Source organism: Canis lupus, chromosome 16, assembly GCF_048164855.1.
Source record: "Canis lupus baileyi chromosome 16, mCanLup2.hap1, whole genome shotgun sequence".
NCBI lineage: Eukaryota > Metazoa > Chordata > Mammalia > Carnivora > Canidae > Canis > Canis lupus.
The window spans coordinates 34,277,205-34,296,070 of NC_132853.1; the positions used below are offsets into that span (position 1 = coordinate 34,277,205).

The following is an 18,866-nucleotide window of genomic DNA, read 5'->3' on the forward strand; positions in this document are numbered from 1 at the left end:
CAGGCAGAGGGAGAAGCAGGCTCCATGCACCGGGAGCCCGATGTGGGATTCAGTCCCGGGTCTCCAGGATCGCGCCCTGGGCCAAAGGCAGGCGCTAAACCGCTGCGCCACCCAGGGATCCCTAGTCTTAGTATTTCTAAGTGCATAGAAGTTACTCAGTGAATAGTTGATTTCTTTTCCCCCTAAAAGTTTTTAGAATTACTCTTTATAACATCCTATTTTTTTTTATGTACACAATGTTTATTCTGAAAAAAAAAAAAGTTGTGTGTTTTTTTTTAATTTCTTCTGCTGCTTGCATTGTCTCCTTTTGCTCTGAGTGCCTCTGTTATAGTCCATTTGTTTTTAGACTCTTTATTTTATAATAAAGGCCTTCTTTAAAAGTTTGGTGCTCCATGGCTGTTTTGCTGGTACTTAGGTAAGTAATGCAGATACTCTGGTTTCCTGCTTTTAACACTTAAACATGGCTTCCATTGTTTAGGGAGCAATGCTGTGGGGAGGGAGATCTCTGTTCTGGAGGATTGGATCGCACTCATACTGCTTCTTGTGCTGTCTTTCTGTTGTTTTTCATCCTAACCTTCTGTTTTATGTTTCCCCTTTACATGTATCTTTCTTTTTCTTTTTTCTTTATTTTTAAGATTTTATTTGCTTGAGTGAGAGAGAGAGAGTGGCGAGCACAGAGGGAGAGGGAGAAGCATACCCTTGCTGAGCAGAGAGCCCAATGCAGGGCTTGATTCTAGGACTCTGGGATCATGACCTGAGCTTAAAGGCAGATGTTTAACCTCCTGAGCCACCAGGCACCCCTGCATGCATCTCTCTATAGATTGCTGGTTCCTTCAATTCCTCCTTCAGAGATTCTGGCAGTATACTGAGCTCCTCCCTCAACCTCAGTGCTGACATTTCAGCCTTTTCTGGTCTGTCAGATCAGTTTTGTTTGCCTGTATTCCATCTTACAGAATTTTGTTCACAATTCATCTGCTGTAATTTCTTTTTCTATTGCCTATGTCCTATTGGGCGGTAAATAACTATGTTTAGTCCACTAAGTTTAACTGGAAATCCTATGGAAATTTTTTAAAAAGATTTATTTATTTATTTTAGACAGAGCTGAGTGAGAGAACACACATGAGAGAGAGAGAGAGAACGCGCGTGCACGCGAGAGAGTGCGCACTAGCAGGAGGGGGAGAGGGAGAGAGAGTCCTAAGCAGACTCCATCCTGAGTACAGAGTCCACGTGGGGGTCAATCCCACAACCCTGAGATCACTATCAGAGCCGAAACTAAGAATTGGATGCTTAACTGACTCTGCCACCGAGGTGCCCCAACTATTTTCTATTAATATAATATGAAAGCACAAACATACACATATCCCCATTTCCTTCCATATCCCATATTATAAAGCTTCTTCTATATAAGTATTTGTATTCTTTATTTTAACAGTTACTGTAATTGCCCTTAAAAGAAAAACAAAATGGCCATGCCAGTTTATATCTAGACAACCTATTAACATGGTAGTTAATATCATGGATTCTGAAGCCTGACTGTGTGCAGGGTTTGAATCCTGCCTCTTTGACTCATTTGCTGGATGACCTTGGTGAATTCCTTAATCTCTTTAGTTTCCTCTTCTATAAAATTGGGATAATAGCACCTCCTTTAAGTCCGTGTGAGGATTCAGTAAGGTAAACTAGGTAAAGTGCTTGTACAGTGTCTAATATAATGAAGAGTAGTGCTCTGTTAGCTATCATTTATTGTTTGTGTTTACTGAGATCTGACCAAAAATAAACATTCTATATTTTCTTCAACAGTTCTTTCTGTGGAGTTTAATGGTAATTTTTTAGGAAACCTTTTAAAAATCTTTTAAAATTACATTTTGTATTAAATGCAAATTACAGGAGACAATTATTTGCCTATTGTATTCACTTTACACTTTTGAAAAAGCCTGTAATATTTGTTGATTTTTTTTCTGTTGCATAGCACTCCCACCAAAGGCATAGAGAACAAAGCTTTTGATCGCAATACAGAATCTCTCTTTGAAGAACTGTCTTCAGCTGGCTCAGGCCTAATTGGAGATGTGGATGAAGGAGCAGATTTACTAGGTATGATAGCTTATCTGAAGAAGTATCATACTGTAATAGTTTTTTAAGTGATTTAATTGAAAATTCCTTTAAAGTGTCCCTAACTGCTGCTCAGTAGCACAGTTATTGTACTTTCAGGTAATAAATAGGAACGTAGTCTTTGAGATCACAAGTTTTATTTTATTTTATTTTATTTTATTTATTTATTTATTTATTTATTTATTTATTTATTTATTTATAAAGATTTTATAGAGATCACAGGTTTTAAATGAAAGTATCTTTGTGCATGGATATCCCTCAAATTGAATTGTACTTTAATTTGTATTTTGAAAATCATACAGCACATTTTATTAAACATGTGTTTAATATTTAATATTAAGAATATATTATATTCTTTAATATACTTAATATAATAAGTATTTCACATAAGGAGCACAGTGATCAAAAAAAAAAAAAAGAAGAAGGAGCACAGTGATTTTTTTATATATATATATGAGTGTGTGTGCATCCAGGTGTGTGGATGTGTAGATGTATAGATTAATAGGTAGTTAGTTCCTGGCTTAGGTAGACTTCTTTAAATTCTATTGACCTTAATTAGATAAGAAAATATAATACTTGGGGTCTATTTATTTATTTATTTATTTGTGATTTCACAACATATTCTAACTGTTTGGAAATGTAATCATTTTAGAGTTTGTGTTATAGAAGATACCTGGTTTGAAAAAGAATACTGCATTTGACTGTTCCATTATTTATCTGATAACCTTTGCCAAGTAGTTAACCTCTCCCGGCCTTAGTTTCTTTGATAAAATGAAGGAGTTGGATTCTAGTTCTTGGGTTGAGCAAACTGTGGCTCATGGGTCCAAATTCAGCTCATCTCTTCTGTGTTCAAATAAAGCTTTATTGGAATACAGCCCATCTCATTTATTTACTTATTGTCTATAGTTGGTTTTGCGCCCAACAGCAGAATTAAGTAGTCTATAACAGAGATCATATGACTTCCAAAGACTTAAAATATTCACTATCTGACACTTTACAGAAAGAATGGATAGACTTCTTCTCTAGGGGAATCTCTGAAGTCTCTTTCAACAATAATTACATATGTCAATTAGTTTTGGCTTGCCTTTCTTTTAACTTACAATCTTACAGAAATTGAAAGCCTTATTGTATTAAAAAACCTATGCCTTTGGAATAGAAACTGGTCTTTAAAAATTTTTGTATCTATTATTGACATTATAATTCAGACTACAGTGTTCTCAGAAGGTGCTGTTTGTTAATTTTTGCGAATATGGGGTGGGATTACTTGCATTAATTTGGGTTAAATTTATTGATTACCATTATATTCTTCAAAGTATGAAGTATTTTTTGAAGGAAATATAAGTTCTGTCTAAATGGAACTCATAGTCTATCTAGTAAGAGAGATTGAAAGTTTATTATAAGTAAAACTTTTTAAATTAGACATAAACTCCCACTGTTAAAGTCTAAGTAAAGTATTGGAAGCAATTGAATGAGTTTGCATTTCTCAAGGAGGGCTAAAGATTAATTCTTAAGAAACACCCCATTTTTACATTTTAACTTACACTTTAAATTTAGTTAACTTTAAATTATGAATGAAAAGTTCCGTTTAAGAAACTGAGTCCCTGGCAAAATTGAAGGATAGATGCAAAAAATGTTAGAAGAATTTTTGTGTTTAAATTTGCATTCAAATTTATATACAATAAAATTCACTCTTTATGATGAATTTTTTTACTTTTGCCAAAGCATAGAGTTGTATAATCACTACTAGAAGCAATATACGTCCCCAGAAAGTTCCTTCATGTTGCAACTTTGTATTTAACTAGAATGAAGTATTTGTAATGCAGTTTGTATACCCTGCTACTCATAATCCAATATTGAATAATATAATTTTTGAGGTTGGTGGTCTCAAACATTCCTTTTTGTAAAAGTTAAGAAGCCACAGAGTACTTAGAAATAATTGTAGTCTTTTAAAATCAGGTATTTTCTGAAAGCTTCCATTCTTTAAGTCAGAAAATTAAGCATAATGAATAGGTTAAAAGCAAAATCCTGATACTGTGGGTTTCTTTCTACTTTGAAAATAAGAAATAGACTGTAAACTAGTGTCTTTTCCCTTTTGCAGATAATGATATATTTATCTCTAGAATGTTCCAGATTAGAAGATTTTACTCTAATACCTTGAGTGTAGTGACTTATGCCTACGTGAATACCTTTTGATCGAAGATGGTAAATGAAATTTCCTAGGCTCATATTTGTTCCCTGGCTTATCTTCTATACAATTTCATGATAGCAATTGAAGTGTAATATTAAATGGAATATAGTGAAACTAAAAAAATTGTTTCCCAAAGTTCTTTAATTGACTTTGGGTTGATAAATAAGTATGCAACCCATTTCTATAACTCATTATTCATTTTCTCAATTACTATATTATTCTAAAACTCTTCTCTTGTTCAAGGATATAAATTTTTGTAATCATTATGCATATACTCCACACTTAGATTATTTTTTCCCCAGATTTTAGCAATTTAAAAGAGGTAAACCCCTCCCCACTCCATTTGTCCTTGTCCTTTGACTTTCTTATTTTTGTCAGTCCTTTTTCCATTCACTTTAGTCATGTACTTTCCACAGCCACACTCAAGAACTTGGAAATTGCACATCCTACTCTTGGGGTTTTTTTCTTTCTCTTGATTATCCTTCTGTATTTTCAACTTCACTGTCTTTACTTCTTCTATTATCATTTAAACATGTTCAGATGTTTTCCATTTAATTTTTTTTAAAGATTTTATTTATTTATTTATTCATGACAGACAGAGAGAGAGAGGCAGAGACACAGGCAGAGGGAGAAGCAGGCTCCATGCAGGGAGCCCGACGTGGGACTCAATCCCAGGTCTCCAGGATCACACCCCATGCTGAAGGTGGCGCTAAACCGCTGAGCCACCAGGGCTGCCCAGGTGTTTTCCATTTAAAAGTGAAAGCACTGCCCCCTTCTAACCCTCCATCTTCAGTACCTTCATGCCCTATCACTCACTTAGGTTCCATTTCTGGTCACACCTTTTTGCAGCACTATCAAAGAGATATCTCTTCTGTGTCTGACACTATTCTAGATGCTTGTGATACATCAGTGAACAAAGCAGACTTCTTGAAAGTAAAGCTGCTTTTAACTGCCAGGATTTCCCTTTCCCACTTGCATCTCATCCCCCGGTAGTCTGTGTGGGATTATTCCCTGCACTCCTCTTGTGTGAAACCACCTTCTTTTTTGCTATATTCAGCGGTTCCTTCTATACTCTTTTCATAGAACTCTTCAGATAACCTTTTGTCTTTAACACCATCTTTGTTGGATTTCTGTGATAGCAGACTTTCCTACCTCTGATTCTTCTTTTTCAGTCTTCTTTGCAGGATCCTCTTTTTCTGCCCATCTTTCAGGATATCAGTATCCCAGGCCTGCTTCTTTGTTTGGGAAATCTTATTTGCTCTTGTTTCTTGGCTTTTGTGGATAATTGCTTCACAGTTTTTATCACTTTCCAAGATCTTTTTCTAGTGCCACAGACTATTATTTCCAAACACTCCATGAGACATACTTAAGATGATTTGTGGGGCTTTACCCTTAATGTGTCTAAAGGTCAGTTTATCATGTTCGTTGTCCTGTTCAAGGCTGTTCTTGGTCCAGCACCATACTGTCTCAGTGAATGCCTCACCGTCCACTCAATTCTCTGTTCAGAATCTCTCCTTTTTCCCTCAGAACCAATCACCATGGATTGTTTACTCCTTTTCTTAAAAAAAAAAAAAAAAAAAAAAATTGTATATGTAACTCTTTATATATCTCCTTGCCTCTATTTAAATGGCATATCCTCCTATTGGAATTCTGTCTTGATCCCCTAGTTAAAGCTTAGTTGTCCTGGAAATGTATTCTTGTGGCACTTGTTTTCTTTATTATGCCACTCTTTATACTTCACTGTGATTTTATACATACTCATCTCCCTGGGTAGGCTATAAGCTCAATGTCAAGACAACTTTGTCCTTTGCTCATATGGAGTCTTGAGCACCATAGCACAGTGATTAAGTGAATGGACCGCTAAACAGAATAGTTCTTTTTTTTTTTTTTTTCTAAAGATTTTATTTATTTATTCATGAGAGACAGAGAGAGAGAGAGAGAGAGAGAGAGAGAGGCAGAGACACAGGCAGAGGGAGAAGCAGGCTCCATGCAGGGAGCCCAACGTGGGACTCGATCCCAGGACTCCAGGATCAGGCCCTGGGCTGAAGGCAGCGCTAAACCGCTGAGCCACCTGGGCTGCCCCAGAATAGTTCTTATGGCTTTATTTCACCTCTAATTCTGTGATTCTTCACCTTTTAGGATTAAAACTCCTTTATGGGAGAATTTGTAAGAAAGCAGTGTATTTTTGGAAAAATGCATGTACAGGTAGACAAAATTGTGCATACTTTCTCAAGGGGTTAACAGATAATTTGGAGGCCCAACTATGGAGCTAACTTGAGGATTGATGCTAAAATCCAAATGAGACTTCTATGATTTTAAAATCTGCCAGGCAATTTTTACATGTTTTAATAGGTGAAGTTTTCAAATATGTTAGACCTAATAAATTTATATTTGGTTGAAACCTTGAATAGAAATGCAGCCACTTCAAGTTATGTTTTTCTTATGGTTATGAGTTAGCTTTTATCAATACATTTCAAAGTGAAAATTTTGGACAATCCAACTGATCATATATTAAATTTATACATGAGATTTTGAGAGAACACTGAGAATGTGTAAATTTTAGAAACTACATTAGATATGATTCCCATGTAGTACATATTTCAGATTTTTTTCTTATTTATAATACTTACACTTTACTGTGTTTAGTTAATGGTTTCTCTACATCTTTTAAATTTTATTGTCTCCTCTCTCTCATTGAAATTAATGAGCGTAGATCTTGCTTTCTGGAAACAATCTAATTGTGATTCTCATTCATTTTTCTCTTGGGCTGCTTACCCAGGGGAATATTCTGGTGTGTATGCTTTTAAATACTTTAATATTACTGCTTTTTAAGCAAGGTGTTCTTGGCTGCTATTCTCATGTAATGCTTTCTCATCATTTTTTTTCTGCTCAACTTTTTTTTTTTTGCCTTCCATATATTTTCAGCTTTTATGCTTATCTCCCTACATGCTTGAGAGTTTATAACAAACATAGTCATTACGTAAGCTTTTTTCAACCAATCTAGACTCAATTTCTTCTGACTGTATAGCTTTATTGAAAGTTAACATTAGTCGACAGCAAATATTTCAGCATATCTTGCCAAAATTCATTTGGAATTGTAATTTGAAAACCATTTTAGTTTGTCTTTATTTTTACCTTCTGGAGAATACATAGATGATTAAATAAGCTACTATTTCTCATATTTAATTCTTCATGGAGAAGTACCCTGATCTTTGAGAATATTTGAGAAAATGATAATATAGACAAAATATGAGTTCATGTGTGAGCATTGAATTTTTAGCATTCCTAGGTTGGTTTTAAATTATCTTTAAGTCATTTGAAATACTGCTTTTTAAAAAATCAAGGGACATGATAACTCCTTTTCCTTATGTAGTTTTCTTAGGATTTTTCCTTCCTGTATAGCTGGGTTATATTAATACTACTTCTTCCATTATATGCGGTTTTCTAATTAGCTTAGGATAAGTGAATGCTGAGTCTTTTGCTTTGCTTTGTTTTTTGCTTTTTTGTCATTGTAGTTTTTTGAGATACATTCCCTAGATGTTGTTTTATTTCTTCAGTTTCTTATAAGTGGCAAATTAAATAACTTTCTTCTCCCTAAAGATCATTGCATTGAATCTTGCTTTGAGTGCTCTGCCTATATTACAGTCCTCATTAAGTTATTAAACAGGATTCTGTAAAGTAATAACTAAACATTATCATTTCAGAGGTGGCACTTTGAGAGAAACTTTATATTATTGATGTGGGATTTTCAATCTAATCATTCAGTTTCATTGTGCAAAAGAATTGGTAAAGCATTTTTTTAAGGTATAACATATCGAAGATCATCCCTTAGGAATGAAGGAAATCATCTTAATTTCTGTCTTTCGCACATCATTATGCATTAAATCATAACACTGATTCCAGATGTATTTCATATCATGCATAAAGCTTTACAGATTAATAATCTATTTTCATGCTGTTTCTTACATAAAACATTTCTTGTTCTTTGTTTTTGCTTTACATGGAATGCATGGGCTTTAAGACCATAATTTCTTTGGTAAGGTTTCATCTGCATTGGGGTTCCGTCTTTCTTTGGCCTTGTTTCTGCCTGTTCTTTCTTAGTAACACTTAATTTTTAGGCAAAAGCCTACAATACCAGCTGTGATTTGCAAATGATTTTTGATCTGTATTAATGCTTACTCTTTTCTTCCTCTAAACATTTTACTGCTGCTTTTTAGAATATTTGGCAGAAAAGTCTTGATCATTTTGAAATATTATCTATGAGAAACAAAATATAGACTAAGTTACAAAGAATTGGCTAACAATCTTTAGTTTTGTTTTGTGATAGATAATCATTTATAATTCTACAACCTATATAAGTAGATATATGAAATGAAATTATAGACAAAAATAAGGTTACTAAAGGACAGATAAAATTTATAAATTAAAATTTGAGGCTCTAGTTTATATAATACCAGTTTATATAATTTTTAATAATTTTTTGAAAGCTTTTTTTTTTTTTTTTGATAGGAATGGGTCGTGAAGTTGAGAATCTTATATTAGAAAATACACAACTGTTGGAAACCAAGTAAGTATATACAAAATTTTAAAAGGAACACAAGATATTGAATTTTCTCATCTGAGTCAGTGACAATATTTAATATAACACAGCATGCGACTGCCGTTGAGCTACCTTATCTTGTTCCCCTCCCTGTGTGTTTGCTGTGTGCACACATGCATAAGCAAATGGGCAGTGGGACCCGATTTCACTGATGGATAGGTTTTGTTGCTCTGTTTTATTTTTTGCAAAAACAGATTTTCATCTTCTTTCCACTCTACAAGTATTTGTGTCTCTTAACCTTCTGGATTTGTCATGTGCTTTTTTGGCTCCCTCCCCTGGAATGCCCATTTTATTTTCTCCTGGGGTTTCTTTATTTCTACATAAATATTTTGATCTATACCCAACCCAGCTCTCCTCTATAGTTGTCGATTTTCAGGTATAATTTGTGGGGTCTTAGGCCCTCAAACATATTGGAGTCTGGTTTAGTGGGGCAGGTCCTGAGTCCTGTGGAAAGCAGTCCAGGTCCCTTTGTTAATTTGCTGTGCCAGAGCAACTTTGGAACATCTGGGTAGATCCAAAATAGAATGCAGTGATGAGATACCATGCCCATCTGTACCCAAAAGAACTAGATCTTAGAATTTTTTTTCCAGTTTTTTTCCCCCAGGTTTAGACTTTTTACTCATCAGTTATTAAAAGGTAAATTGAAAGATAAATTTTACTTTATTGATTAGGTGATTTTTTTCCTCAGAATTTAACAACAGTATCCTTATGGATGCTGTTTTGTAAAAGTTTAATCTTAGTTAATTTTGACATTTTTATTAGTTGGTGGTCTGTTTTGCTTAGCTTATTCTTCGGTTAAGTGGAAGAGTGAAAACTTGCATGATTGTGTTTTTTTTTTATCTTGATCTACAAACAATACCGGGTGGAATCTCTTTAAAATATTCAGTTATTCAGCTTTGACAGTGTAGTTCCTTTAGTCTGAAAGAGAACAGGTTGAAAGAGTATTCATTTGTAACGATATATGTGCAATATGTGTTTCTTAGACATGCTTTGAATGTAGTGAAGAATGATTTGATAGCAAAGGTGGATGAGCTGACCTGTGAGAAGGATGTGCTGCAGGGGGAGCTGGAGGCTGTAAAACAAGCCAAGCTGAAGCTAGAGGAGAAGAATAAGGAGCTGGAGGAGGAGCTTAGGAAGTAAGTTTTCTCTGTGGTCTTCTGAACCCAACTGTCTTCGCCAGGGTGCCAGAAAGGGTCTCAGGTATCACCCTGATGTCGGCCTCTCTGTCCATAACTCTTAAGAGGCAAGGAGCACGAGTGGCCTGGAAGGGGGCCAAGTGCCGGGTGCTGATTCCACTGTGAGCATGCCCCTTCTCTGACCCAGTGTCATCATTGTCACTTTTTGTGGCTGTCATAATATGAAAAAAGTTAGTAGAACCATTCTAAAATTTGCTAATACAGAAATTAGAAACATTTTTTCCCTTCACCCAGCTTTCTTTAATACCTGTTTTTTTCTGAGAACAGTGCTACACTAATGTTCCCCTAAGTGAAGGCAGCTAAATACTTTGGAAAGAAAAATAATTATTTAGTGTTGATTAAAATTTTTGATATACCCTTTCATTCCTTGAAAAGATGAACTCAAATAACATATTCTGGTTTCTTCCCCACTAGAGCTCGCGCAGAAGCCGAAGATGCACGGCAAAAAGCAAAAGATGATGATGATGTAGGTTTATGATTTCAGATTTTTTTTCTTACTGCATTTTGGTTTTTAAGAAAATCTTGCTAATTAAGCTTTGGATACAGCATTATAGAAAGGAAGTCAGAAGATCTGTTTGTGGTCATAAATAGGATAGCTCATGCTCCCACATGATATCCAGAGGCTAAGCTTTCTGGCTACATGTGGTGTGCCATTTTTTTTATGGCTCTGTGGTGTGACCTCTGTTTGCATGTTCAAGCTCAAGGACCAGCCGAAACATTGTGGGTTTTATTACTGTTTGTTTTATCTCAAATTTTCACTTAGAAATATGAAAGCTTAATAATAAAAGTTACTTATAGTATTAAACATAAAAAGATGAATTCTAGAACTTTAGTTGTAGGCAGTCAGCTTATATTGTTTTCAACATATGTAAATACAAGACTAAATGAGTTTCTTGTCAATATAATTAGCATAGTGGTAGTTCTTTTGGTAGCTAGATTATCATTCCTGTAACAGAGGTTTGCTGGTCAACCATCAGACTTTTTTTTTTTTAAAGACTATTCTTTTTTTTTTTTTTTTTTTAAAGATTTTATTTATTTATTCATGAGAGACACACAGAGAGAGGCAGAGACACAGGCAGAAGGAGAAACAGGCTTCATGCGGGGAGTCTGATGCGGGACTCGATCTGGGTCCCCAGGATCAGGCCCTGGGCTGAAGGCAGGCGCTAAACCACTGAGCCACCCGGGCTGCCCCAAGCATCAGACTTGAGATATGTGGGTACCCTGTACAAAATGATTACTTAATACTCCTGCTATATTGCTCTTTTTTTAATGTATAATACTTGATACCTACCAAAAATATATGTGTAATATATGTAAGTTTTGAACATAATAATTTAACAGAATGAACCCATCACCTAAGAACTAGAACATTATCAAACACTGAAGCCACCCTATGCTTCTCCCCTCCAGAGGAGACCACTATCCTATATTTATCATTTTCTTACCTTTCAAAAAAAATGATTTTATCAGGGCACCTGGTTGGCTTAGTTGGTAGAGCGTGTGACTCTTGATCTTAGAGTCATGAGTTCAAGCCCCACATTGAGTGTAGAGATTAATTTACAAAAAGTTTTTTAAAAATAATTTTATATCACACATATATGTATCCCTACAAAATATGGTTTCATTTTCCTTGTTTTTTATTTCATACTTGGAGATTTACTTCTTATATTCAGCATTATGTTTTTGAGATTCACCTATGTTGTAGTATAGTGCTGGAAGTTATTCAGGTTCACTGCTCATTGTATGAATATATTATAATTTATATATCTGTTTTCCTATTAATGGATATTTAGGTTATTTTCAGCTTTTTACTACCACAAACAATGCTGTTGTTAAGGAACATTATAGTGCAAGTCTCCTGGTACTTAGGAATGTGATTGCTGTGCTGCAGAATCCCTGAAGCCTCTGTTGTTTGACTTCTGTTTAAAGGAGAGGCAAAGTTTGTAGTAGGAAAACAAAGGAAGTGGTCACCAAGGTCTAAACTCAGCGTCTTTCTTAACTGTCCCACCCATCAGCAAAACAAAAGCTCTACAGTTAAACCAGTCGTCCTCCCCAGAAAAGCATTTAGGAATTGCAGTAGAAGGAAGGTGACTTGAGCATGCTTTTGGGTCTTACCGTGCTTATGTCCTTTACCCTCCCTAAGAAGAATTCTAGTTAATATACTTGTCTCCAGCTTGTATTTCTTTTGGGGCTTTAGTGACTCTTAAGAGTTGGGCGCCTTGTACCTAGCCAATATATGTAGATGATGGGTAGTTTGAGATAAATGAACCCCTTTCAGAACTAACTTGTAACAAATTGCTGAATAATTAGCATGTAACTTTAAAAAATGTTTTAGAGGAACGTTTCCAGGGAGCATGTTAAATCTGTATAGATAGGTTAATAACTTCTTTAATCTCCTTTGGTTTTAGCTCAGAATCTACAGTGTTCTTATTTCCTTTGTAGTATGTTCAAATATCTATATTTCTATTCGGAAATTTAATTGTTTGCCTCTTTTCAGTCATAAGTAATTATTTAAATCTCTTTGGTGATTTTATTTTTATAAGGTTATTTTTCTTTAAATGTTCCAGTAGATTAGAAATTAAGAAGCATTTCAAAGCTTTAAGATTTTGCTTAAGTTTAACATAACACCAAAAACAAATAATAGGCTCCCAGAGTGATCTGCAGCATTCTTTTTGTTACAGAGTGATATTCCCACAGCCCAAAGGAAGCGGTTTACTAGGGTAGAAATGGCCCGCGTTCTAATGGAGAGAAACCAATACAAAGAGAGATTGATGGAGCTTCAGGAAGCTGTTCGATGGACAGAGATGATTCGGTTTGTAGGAGAAGTGCCTCTTGGTGCTTTTCTAGTTTTGTTTCCTAGGTTTGAACATTCCTTTACTCAGAACCAGAGCCCTGCCTTGGGGATCCAAACCTCTTATTCTGTTTATTAGGAAATACTTTCTAAAGTAACACTAGGAATATGGACAGAATGTGATCAAAATGGGTGCCTTTTGGGCAAAGGGCCCTTGGAGAATGTTCCTATGACCTCTAAAAGGGAATTGTTACTACTTAGGAATGATGGTCATTTTTCAAAAGAATATAGAAATTGACACTACTTTTACAGTAATGTTAGGAAAAGATAAAAATTTCATGTGCCACCCAGGAAACAAAATCATTTTTACTCCTTGTCTTTCTGTAAAATACTCATCTGATTTCCCCTCCTTCCTGGCTATTCATGCAAAATGTACATTCCATTGACATCTTTATTGATTGGATCTTAGCTCTCACCTGATGCTGCCATCTAATGGCCATATTCTCAGTAATAGTGCTCCTTACTTTAATTTAGGAAGCGCTCATGAGAAGTTTGTGGACTAGTTGCCCCCTAATTTGCCCGTATTTTTGAGTTTGGATTCCTACCTCAGATTTACCAATAACAGTACACATACACTGACATGTTGTTTTAAAGCTTATGAACATATTTTTTAACCTCCAACTTTTACTTCTTTTGATCACATTACTTAACAGTTTATATGTCCTTTAGCAGTGTCATTCTAGAATGAAAGTACTTTGTATAGCACATTTATAATTTGCTAAACTTGTAATTGCTGCTAAGAAGGGATGAGTATTCTAATCTTCATTAAATTGATCAAAGAAACTAATGTACTAAGCAGTTTGTCCTTAAATATTTAATAGCTATTAAATAAATAATAAATGTTTTAAAAATTGAAGGAGGAACACCTTGGTGGCTCAGTTGGTTAAGCCTCCAACTCTTGACTTCAGCTCAGGTCATGATCTTAGGATGGTGAGATCAGGCTATGTTATTGGGCTCTGCGCTCTGCTGGACATCCACCCCCGCCCCTCCCGCCTGCAACTCTCTTCCTCTCGCCCTCCCCCACTCTCTCTTTCAAATAAATAAATAGATAGATAGTCTTTTTTAAAAATTGAGGTATAGAGAGAGGCTCCATTTTTTTTAAAGGTTTTATTTTTTTATTTATTCATGAGAGTCGTACAGGGTGGGGGCAGAGAGGCAGAGACACAGGCAGAGGGAGAAGCAGGCTTCATGCAGGGAGTCTGACATGGGACTTGATCCCGGGTCTCCAGGATCATGCCCTGGGCTGAAGGCAGCGCTAAACCGCTGAGCCACCCGGGCTGCCCTCCATTTTTTTCTTTAAGATTTATTTATTTTAGAAAGAGAACATGAGCCAGAGGGGCAGAGAGAGGGAGAGAGAATCTCAAGCAAACTCCACATCCTGCTTGGAGCCAGCATGGGGCTCAATCACACAACACTGAGATCATGACTTGAGCCAAACCCAAGAGTCAGATGCTCAACTGACTATGCCTCCCAGGCTCCCCAGCGGGCTCCACTTTTTTTCATTGCTACTTTTTTTTTTTTTTTTAATATTTTTTCTTTATTTATTTATGATAGTCACAGAGAGAGAGAGAGAGAGAGAGGCAGAGGGAGAAGCAGGCTCCATGCACCGGGAGCCCGACGTGGGATTCGATCCCGGCTCTCCAGGATCGCGCCCTGGGCCAAAGGCAGGCGCCAAACCGCTGCGCCACCCAGGGATCCCACATTGCTACTTTTAATTCTAGCAGCCATGTGGTAGTCCACAAGTGAAAAGACGTGGTGCCTCACTTTTAACTTCTTCATTGAATTAAAAGATGTTTTCAATTTAGTTCTTAAAAAAAAAATGTGAAAAGTGAGCTTTGATAGAGCAGCATCCTTACCACCTTACTAAATAAGTTTGGAGTGCCTTGCCTTATTTTCTGAAATGACCAATCTAGTTTATCCTCTTCTCTGGTAATCTTTTCAGTAATGGGAAAGTTTTTAGTCCTGTGAAAAAGGACCTGAGCAGTAAAGTTCCAGGCTGTTTTGTGAGAGCTGGAGCATGAGTGCAATAGAGACCTTTATGTAAAGATAAGGATTCACAGGACAGTATTTTGATAAAAGGGAGAATTGGAGGATATCTCCGCAATAAAATTTTTTTTAAGATTGTATTTATTTATTCATGACAGACAGAGAAAGGCACATACAGGAAGGGGGAGAAGCAGGTTCCTCGCAGGGAGCCTGATGTGGTACTTGATCCTGGGACTCCAGGCAGACGCTCAACCACTGAGCCACCCAGGCGTCCCTAAAATTTTTTTTAATATTTACATTCAGGCATGTTGGCTGTCCATTCAGTACAGATAACAATCTTGTCTCTGCCAGTGGACTGAACTCTTTGATGGATGGATGGTGTTTTATTTATCTTAGTTGTATAGCCTTTACAGGCTGACTGACACACGATAGGTCAAAACAGCTGTTTACTGAATTTGTTGATTCTCTTTTGTGTATCCTGTGAACTTGGATCCCCTGTTCTCCAGACAGAAAGCTAAAACACCTCACTAATAAGACATTTTTTTCTTTCTTTTTCTTTTTAAATATAGTGCATCAAGAGAGAATCCAGCCATGCAGGAAAAAAAAAGGTCAAGCATTTGGCAATTGTAAGTATCTAACAACACATAAAGACAGCAGGGAGCACTTTGAGACAAGATTACAGTCAAAATTTATTTCTAAGAATGATTTTGTGTCTCCTTTCTTTTTAAAATTTGGAATATATGGCTAAATTGAATTTTTTCTCTTTGATATGTAGTGTGCCAGCTCGGTAAGGCTACTCTTGAGGACAAACATATGCTGTCGTAAGCTGCATCCTGTTGGTTATGCACTTGGTAGAATCTTCACTAAATTAATTAAAAATTATGGGGAATTATTCATAGAGTCGATGATTACCTGGGTCCTCAGTACATAAGTTACATGGATTCACTGGTTGTCTGATTGTAAGGAGCTTTACAAAGTAAAGCTTAGAAAGTCAGTGTCTATAGGTTTGAGTAGTGTGTGTATTTATGTGTTTCAGACTTGAATTATGTTCATGCCAGAAGAACTGTGTATTTACTGTACTTAAAACTTACCCCTTTTGGTGAATCAGCTGTTTAATAGAAGTGTTAATTCTTTTAAGTGGTTGTAAAGGTAGACATATAAATTGAGCTTAATAAAAAATGTACAGGATGTATGTTAAAATGGTAATATGTGTTCCAGTACTTTACTACTACTTTTAGAACTGGCTAACTAAGCTTGTGTTCAAACCATGCGGCTATAATCTTGCTGTTTAACACAACTACTTATCAAGCAGGAGCTAGGACCCATGTTATTTCTTCATTACAAGAAGTTCCCTGTACTTAAGAGAGTCTTCCTTTCTTTTTTTTTTTTAAGCATTTTATTTATTCATGAGAGACAGAGAGAGAGAGAGGTAGAGACACAGGTAGATGTGGGACTCCATGTAGGACTCCAGGGTCACACCCTGAGCCAGAGTCAGACGCTTTACCGCTCAACCGCTGAGCCACCCAGGCGTCCTGAGAGTCTTCCTTTCATTGTGTGAATTGCTAATTAAAATGCAAGGATCTGCCATTCTAAGCAATAGTTTCTTAACTGAATGTCTGAGTTTGGCTGTGAACTATTGCTAAGGCTGCAGTGTAAGACTACAAAAAATCTTTATGCCAGTTTCTAACTCATTGCCTTGTAAAAGCACTGTGGAATTTGTGGAAATTTATGGATTACTTCATGTAATAACGGTCTCTCTTGCACATGCACTTTCTCGCTCTCACTCTCACTCTTCTCTTTTTAGTTTCAGCCGACTTTTCAGCTCCTCAAGTAATACAACTAAGAAGCCTGAACCACCTGTTAATTTGAAATACAATGCACCCACCTCTCATGTTACTCCTTCTGTCAAGAAAAGAAGCAGCACCTTATCTCAGCTCCCTGGGGATAAATCCAAAGCCTTTGATTTCCTAAGCGAAGAGTAAGTATTTTCTAAACTAGTGATTATGCTCTAAATAAGTTAACAGTTCAGAATATTCTTGCCCTTTATCAGGTCAGCTATAAGGTTCACATAAGTCTATAAAGAAACTATTTCTGTAACATGGCTGCCTACCTTTAAGTAGATTACTTGTAGTCAATACCTTTTATGAAAATTACATCTCACAGTTTCATAAACAGAAGTTGTTTTAAAATGTCTCCTTGTTGCTAACACTGGTAAATATTAGTAAAATATTAAAGGCCTACGTAAGCTTTTATCCTAAATGTTTGAACATTTCCTTTGGCATCAGAAGTTGATTTTGCCTCCTGACTCTGCTGCTCCTTGAGTACATGAACATGGACAAGCTAACCTCTCAGTCCCAGCTTCTCTGCCTGTAAATTGAGTATGATAACCGGACTCAGAGGCACAAGGGTTAAACTACATACAGTTTGTAAACTGTCTGACACACAGGAAGATTTGTTAACTATGACAGACACAGCAAGTCAGTTTGCATTTTTGTCTTCTGAAACAAATCATGGGGTCCAGAAATTAACCTTTATTATCTTCCTAAGAAGATACTGATTTATTGATCTTTAATCACTTCTAGCACATTCCCTGGCTTTAGAAAATTCTCACTAAATATTTGTTGAATGAACAAAAAAGGAGGAACTAAAAATATTTAAGAATTTTCCCTTTCATATGGCCAAAATCTGAAACCTGATAGAAATTTGATGGCTAATGATTCAACATAAGATATGCTGCTTGCTAATCTGTTAAAGCTTGAACACTTTACCTACTGCACAACTCTAAAAGGCCAGCGTTAGTATAACACTTCTTAGAAAGGCAGAACTCTGAACTAAACTAAACTGAAATTGTGCGATTTTTTTGTTGTTATTTTTGCTCTCTTAGCGAGAAAGGTGAGATATACTGTTGTTATAGTCCCTTAATTAAAAAGGGAAATTTCTTTGCCTTTTAGAACTGAAGCTAGTTTAGCCTCACGCAGAGAACAAAAGAGAGAACAGTATCGTCAGGTAAAGGCACACGTTCAGAAAGAAGATGGTAGAGTGCAGGCTTTTGGCTGGAGTCTGCCTCAAAAGTACAAACAGGTAAGATGTGAACATGATACGAGCATCTAGTGGGAAGTGCTAGGGGAAGGGTGTATGCCTGGGCATGGAGGAATCAAAATACCTGTATCAAACCTGCTCGTGGACTTGGCACACATTTAGAGAAGGGTTGAGGGTAGTGGTTGAGGGTAGCTGTTTTCTAGAGCCCCAGAGTTCAAAAGAAATGCCTGAGTCTGTGAGGAGGGAGAAGGGTCAACGGGGGGTTTACCAAGTGCATGGACTTGAGATAATCTACTGGTTTGTTTCTTGTTTTGTTTTATTTTATTTTTAGTGTGGTATAATTGACATACAGTATTATATTAATTTCAGGTATACAACATAATAATTTGATATTTTTATATATTGTGAAATAAATCACAGTAAATATAGTTAATATCGCTGAACATGGTTACAGATTTTTTTTTCTTGTAGTTAGAACTTTTAAGTTTTACTCTCTTAACAACTTTAAATATGCAGTGTAATATTGTTAATTATAGTTGCCATGCTGTACATTACATCTCCATGACTTATTTTATAACTGGAAGTTTTGTACCTCTTGACCTCCTTTACGAACCACTTCATCTACTTCTCACTCCTGCCTCTAGTGGCCACCAGTTTATTCTGTGTTTATGAACTTTGTTTTTTGTTTTGTTTTTTTTTAAAGATTTTATTATTTATTCATGAAAGGTACACAGACAGGGGGCGTGGGGGAGCAGAGACACAGGCAGAGGGAGAAGCAGGCTTCATGCAGGGAGCCCGATGCGGGACTCGATCCCGGGACTCCAGGATCACGCCCTGAGCCATTGGCAGGCCTAAACTGCTGAGCCACCCAGGGATCCCCTGTTTATGAGCTTTGTATGT

The 18,866-nt window shown here is 36.2% G+C and overlaps 1 protein-coding gene across 13 annotated transcripts in view; it reads left to right on the forward strand.

Annotated features, from left to right (window-relative positions):
- SPAG9 (sperm associated antigen 9) overlaps window positions 1-18,866 on the forward strand; it is a 145,930-nt gene that overhangs the window by 97,600 nt on the left and 29,464 nt on the right. For 7 of the 13 annotated variants that reach the window (XM_072780018.1, XM_072780021.1, XM_072780022.1 and 4 more), the window contains 8 exons: window positions 1,967-2,088; window positions 8,804-8,861; window positions 9,878-10,030; window positions 10,505-10,556; window positions 12,772-12,902; window positions 15,497-15,553; window positions 16,732-16,905; window positions 17,879-18,008. In XM_072780018.1, the coding sequence (XP_072636119.1) occupies window positions 1,967-2,088; window positions 8,804-8,861; window positions 9,878-10,030; window positions 10,505-10,556; window positions 12,772-12,902; window positions 15,497-15,553; window positions 16,732-16,905; window positions 17,879-18,008 (877 nt within the window). Of the gene's footprint in view, window positions 1-1,966; window positions 2,089-7,073; window positions 7,086-8,803; window positions 8,862-9,877; window positions 10,031-10,504; window positions 10,557-12,771; window positions 12,903-15,496; window positions 15,554-16,731; window positions 16,906-17,878; window positions 18,009-18,866 lie in introns of all 13 variants that reach the window. The other 6 variants (XM_072780017.1, XM_072780019.1, XM_072780020.1 and 3 more) reach the window with 1 other exon arrangement.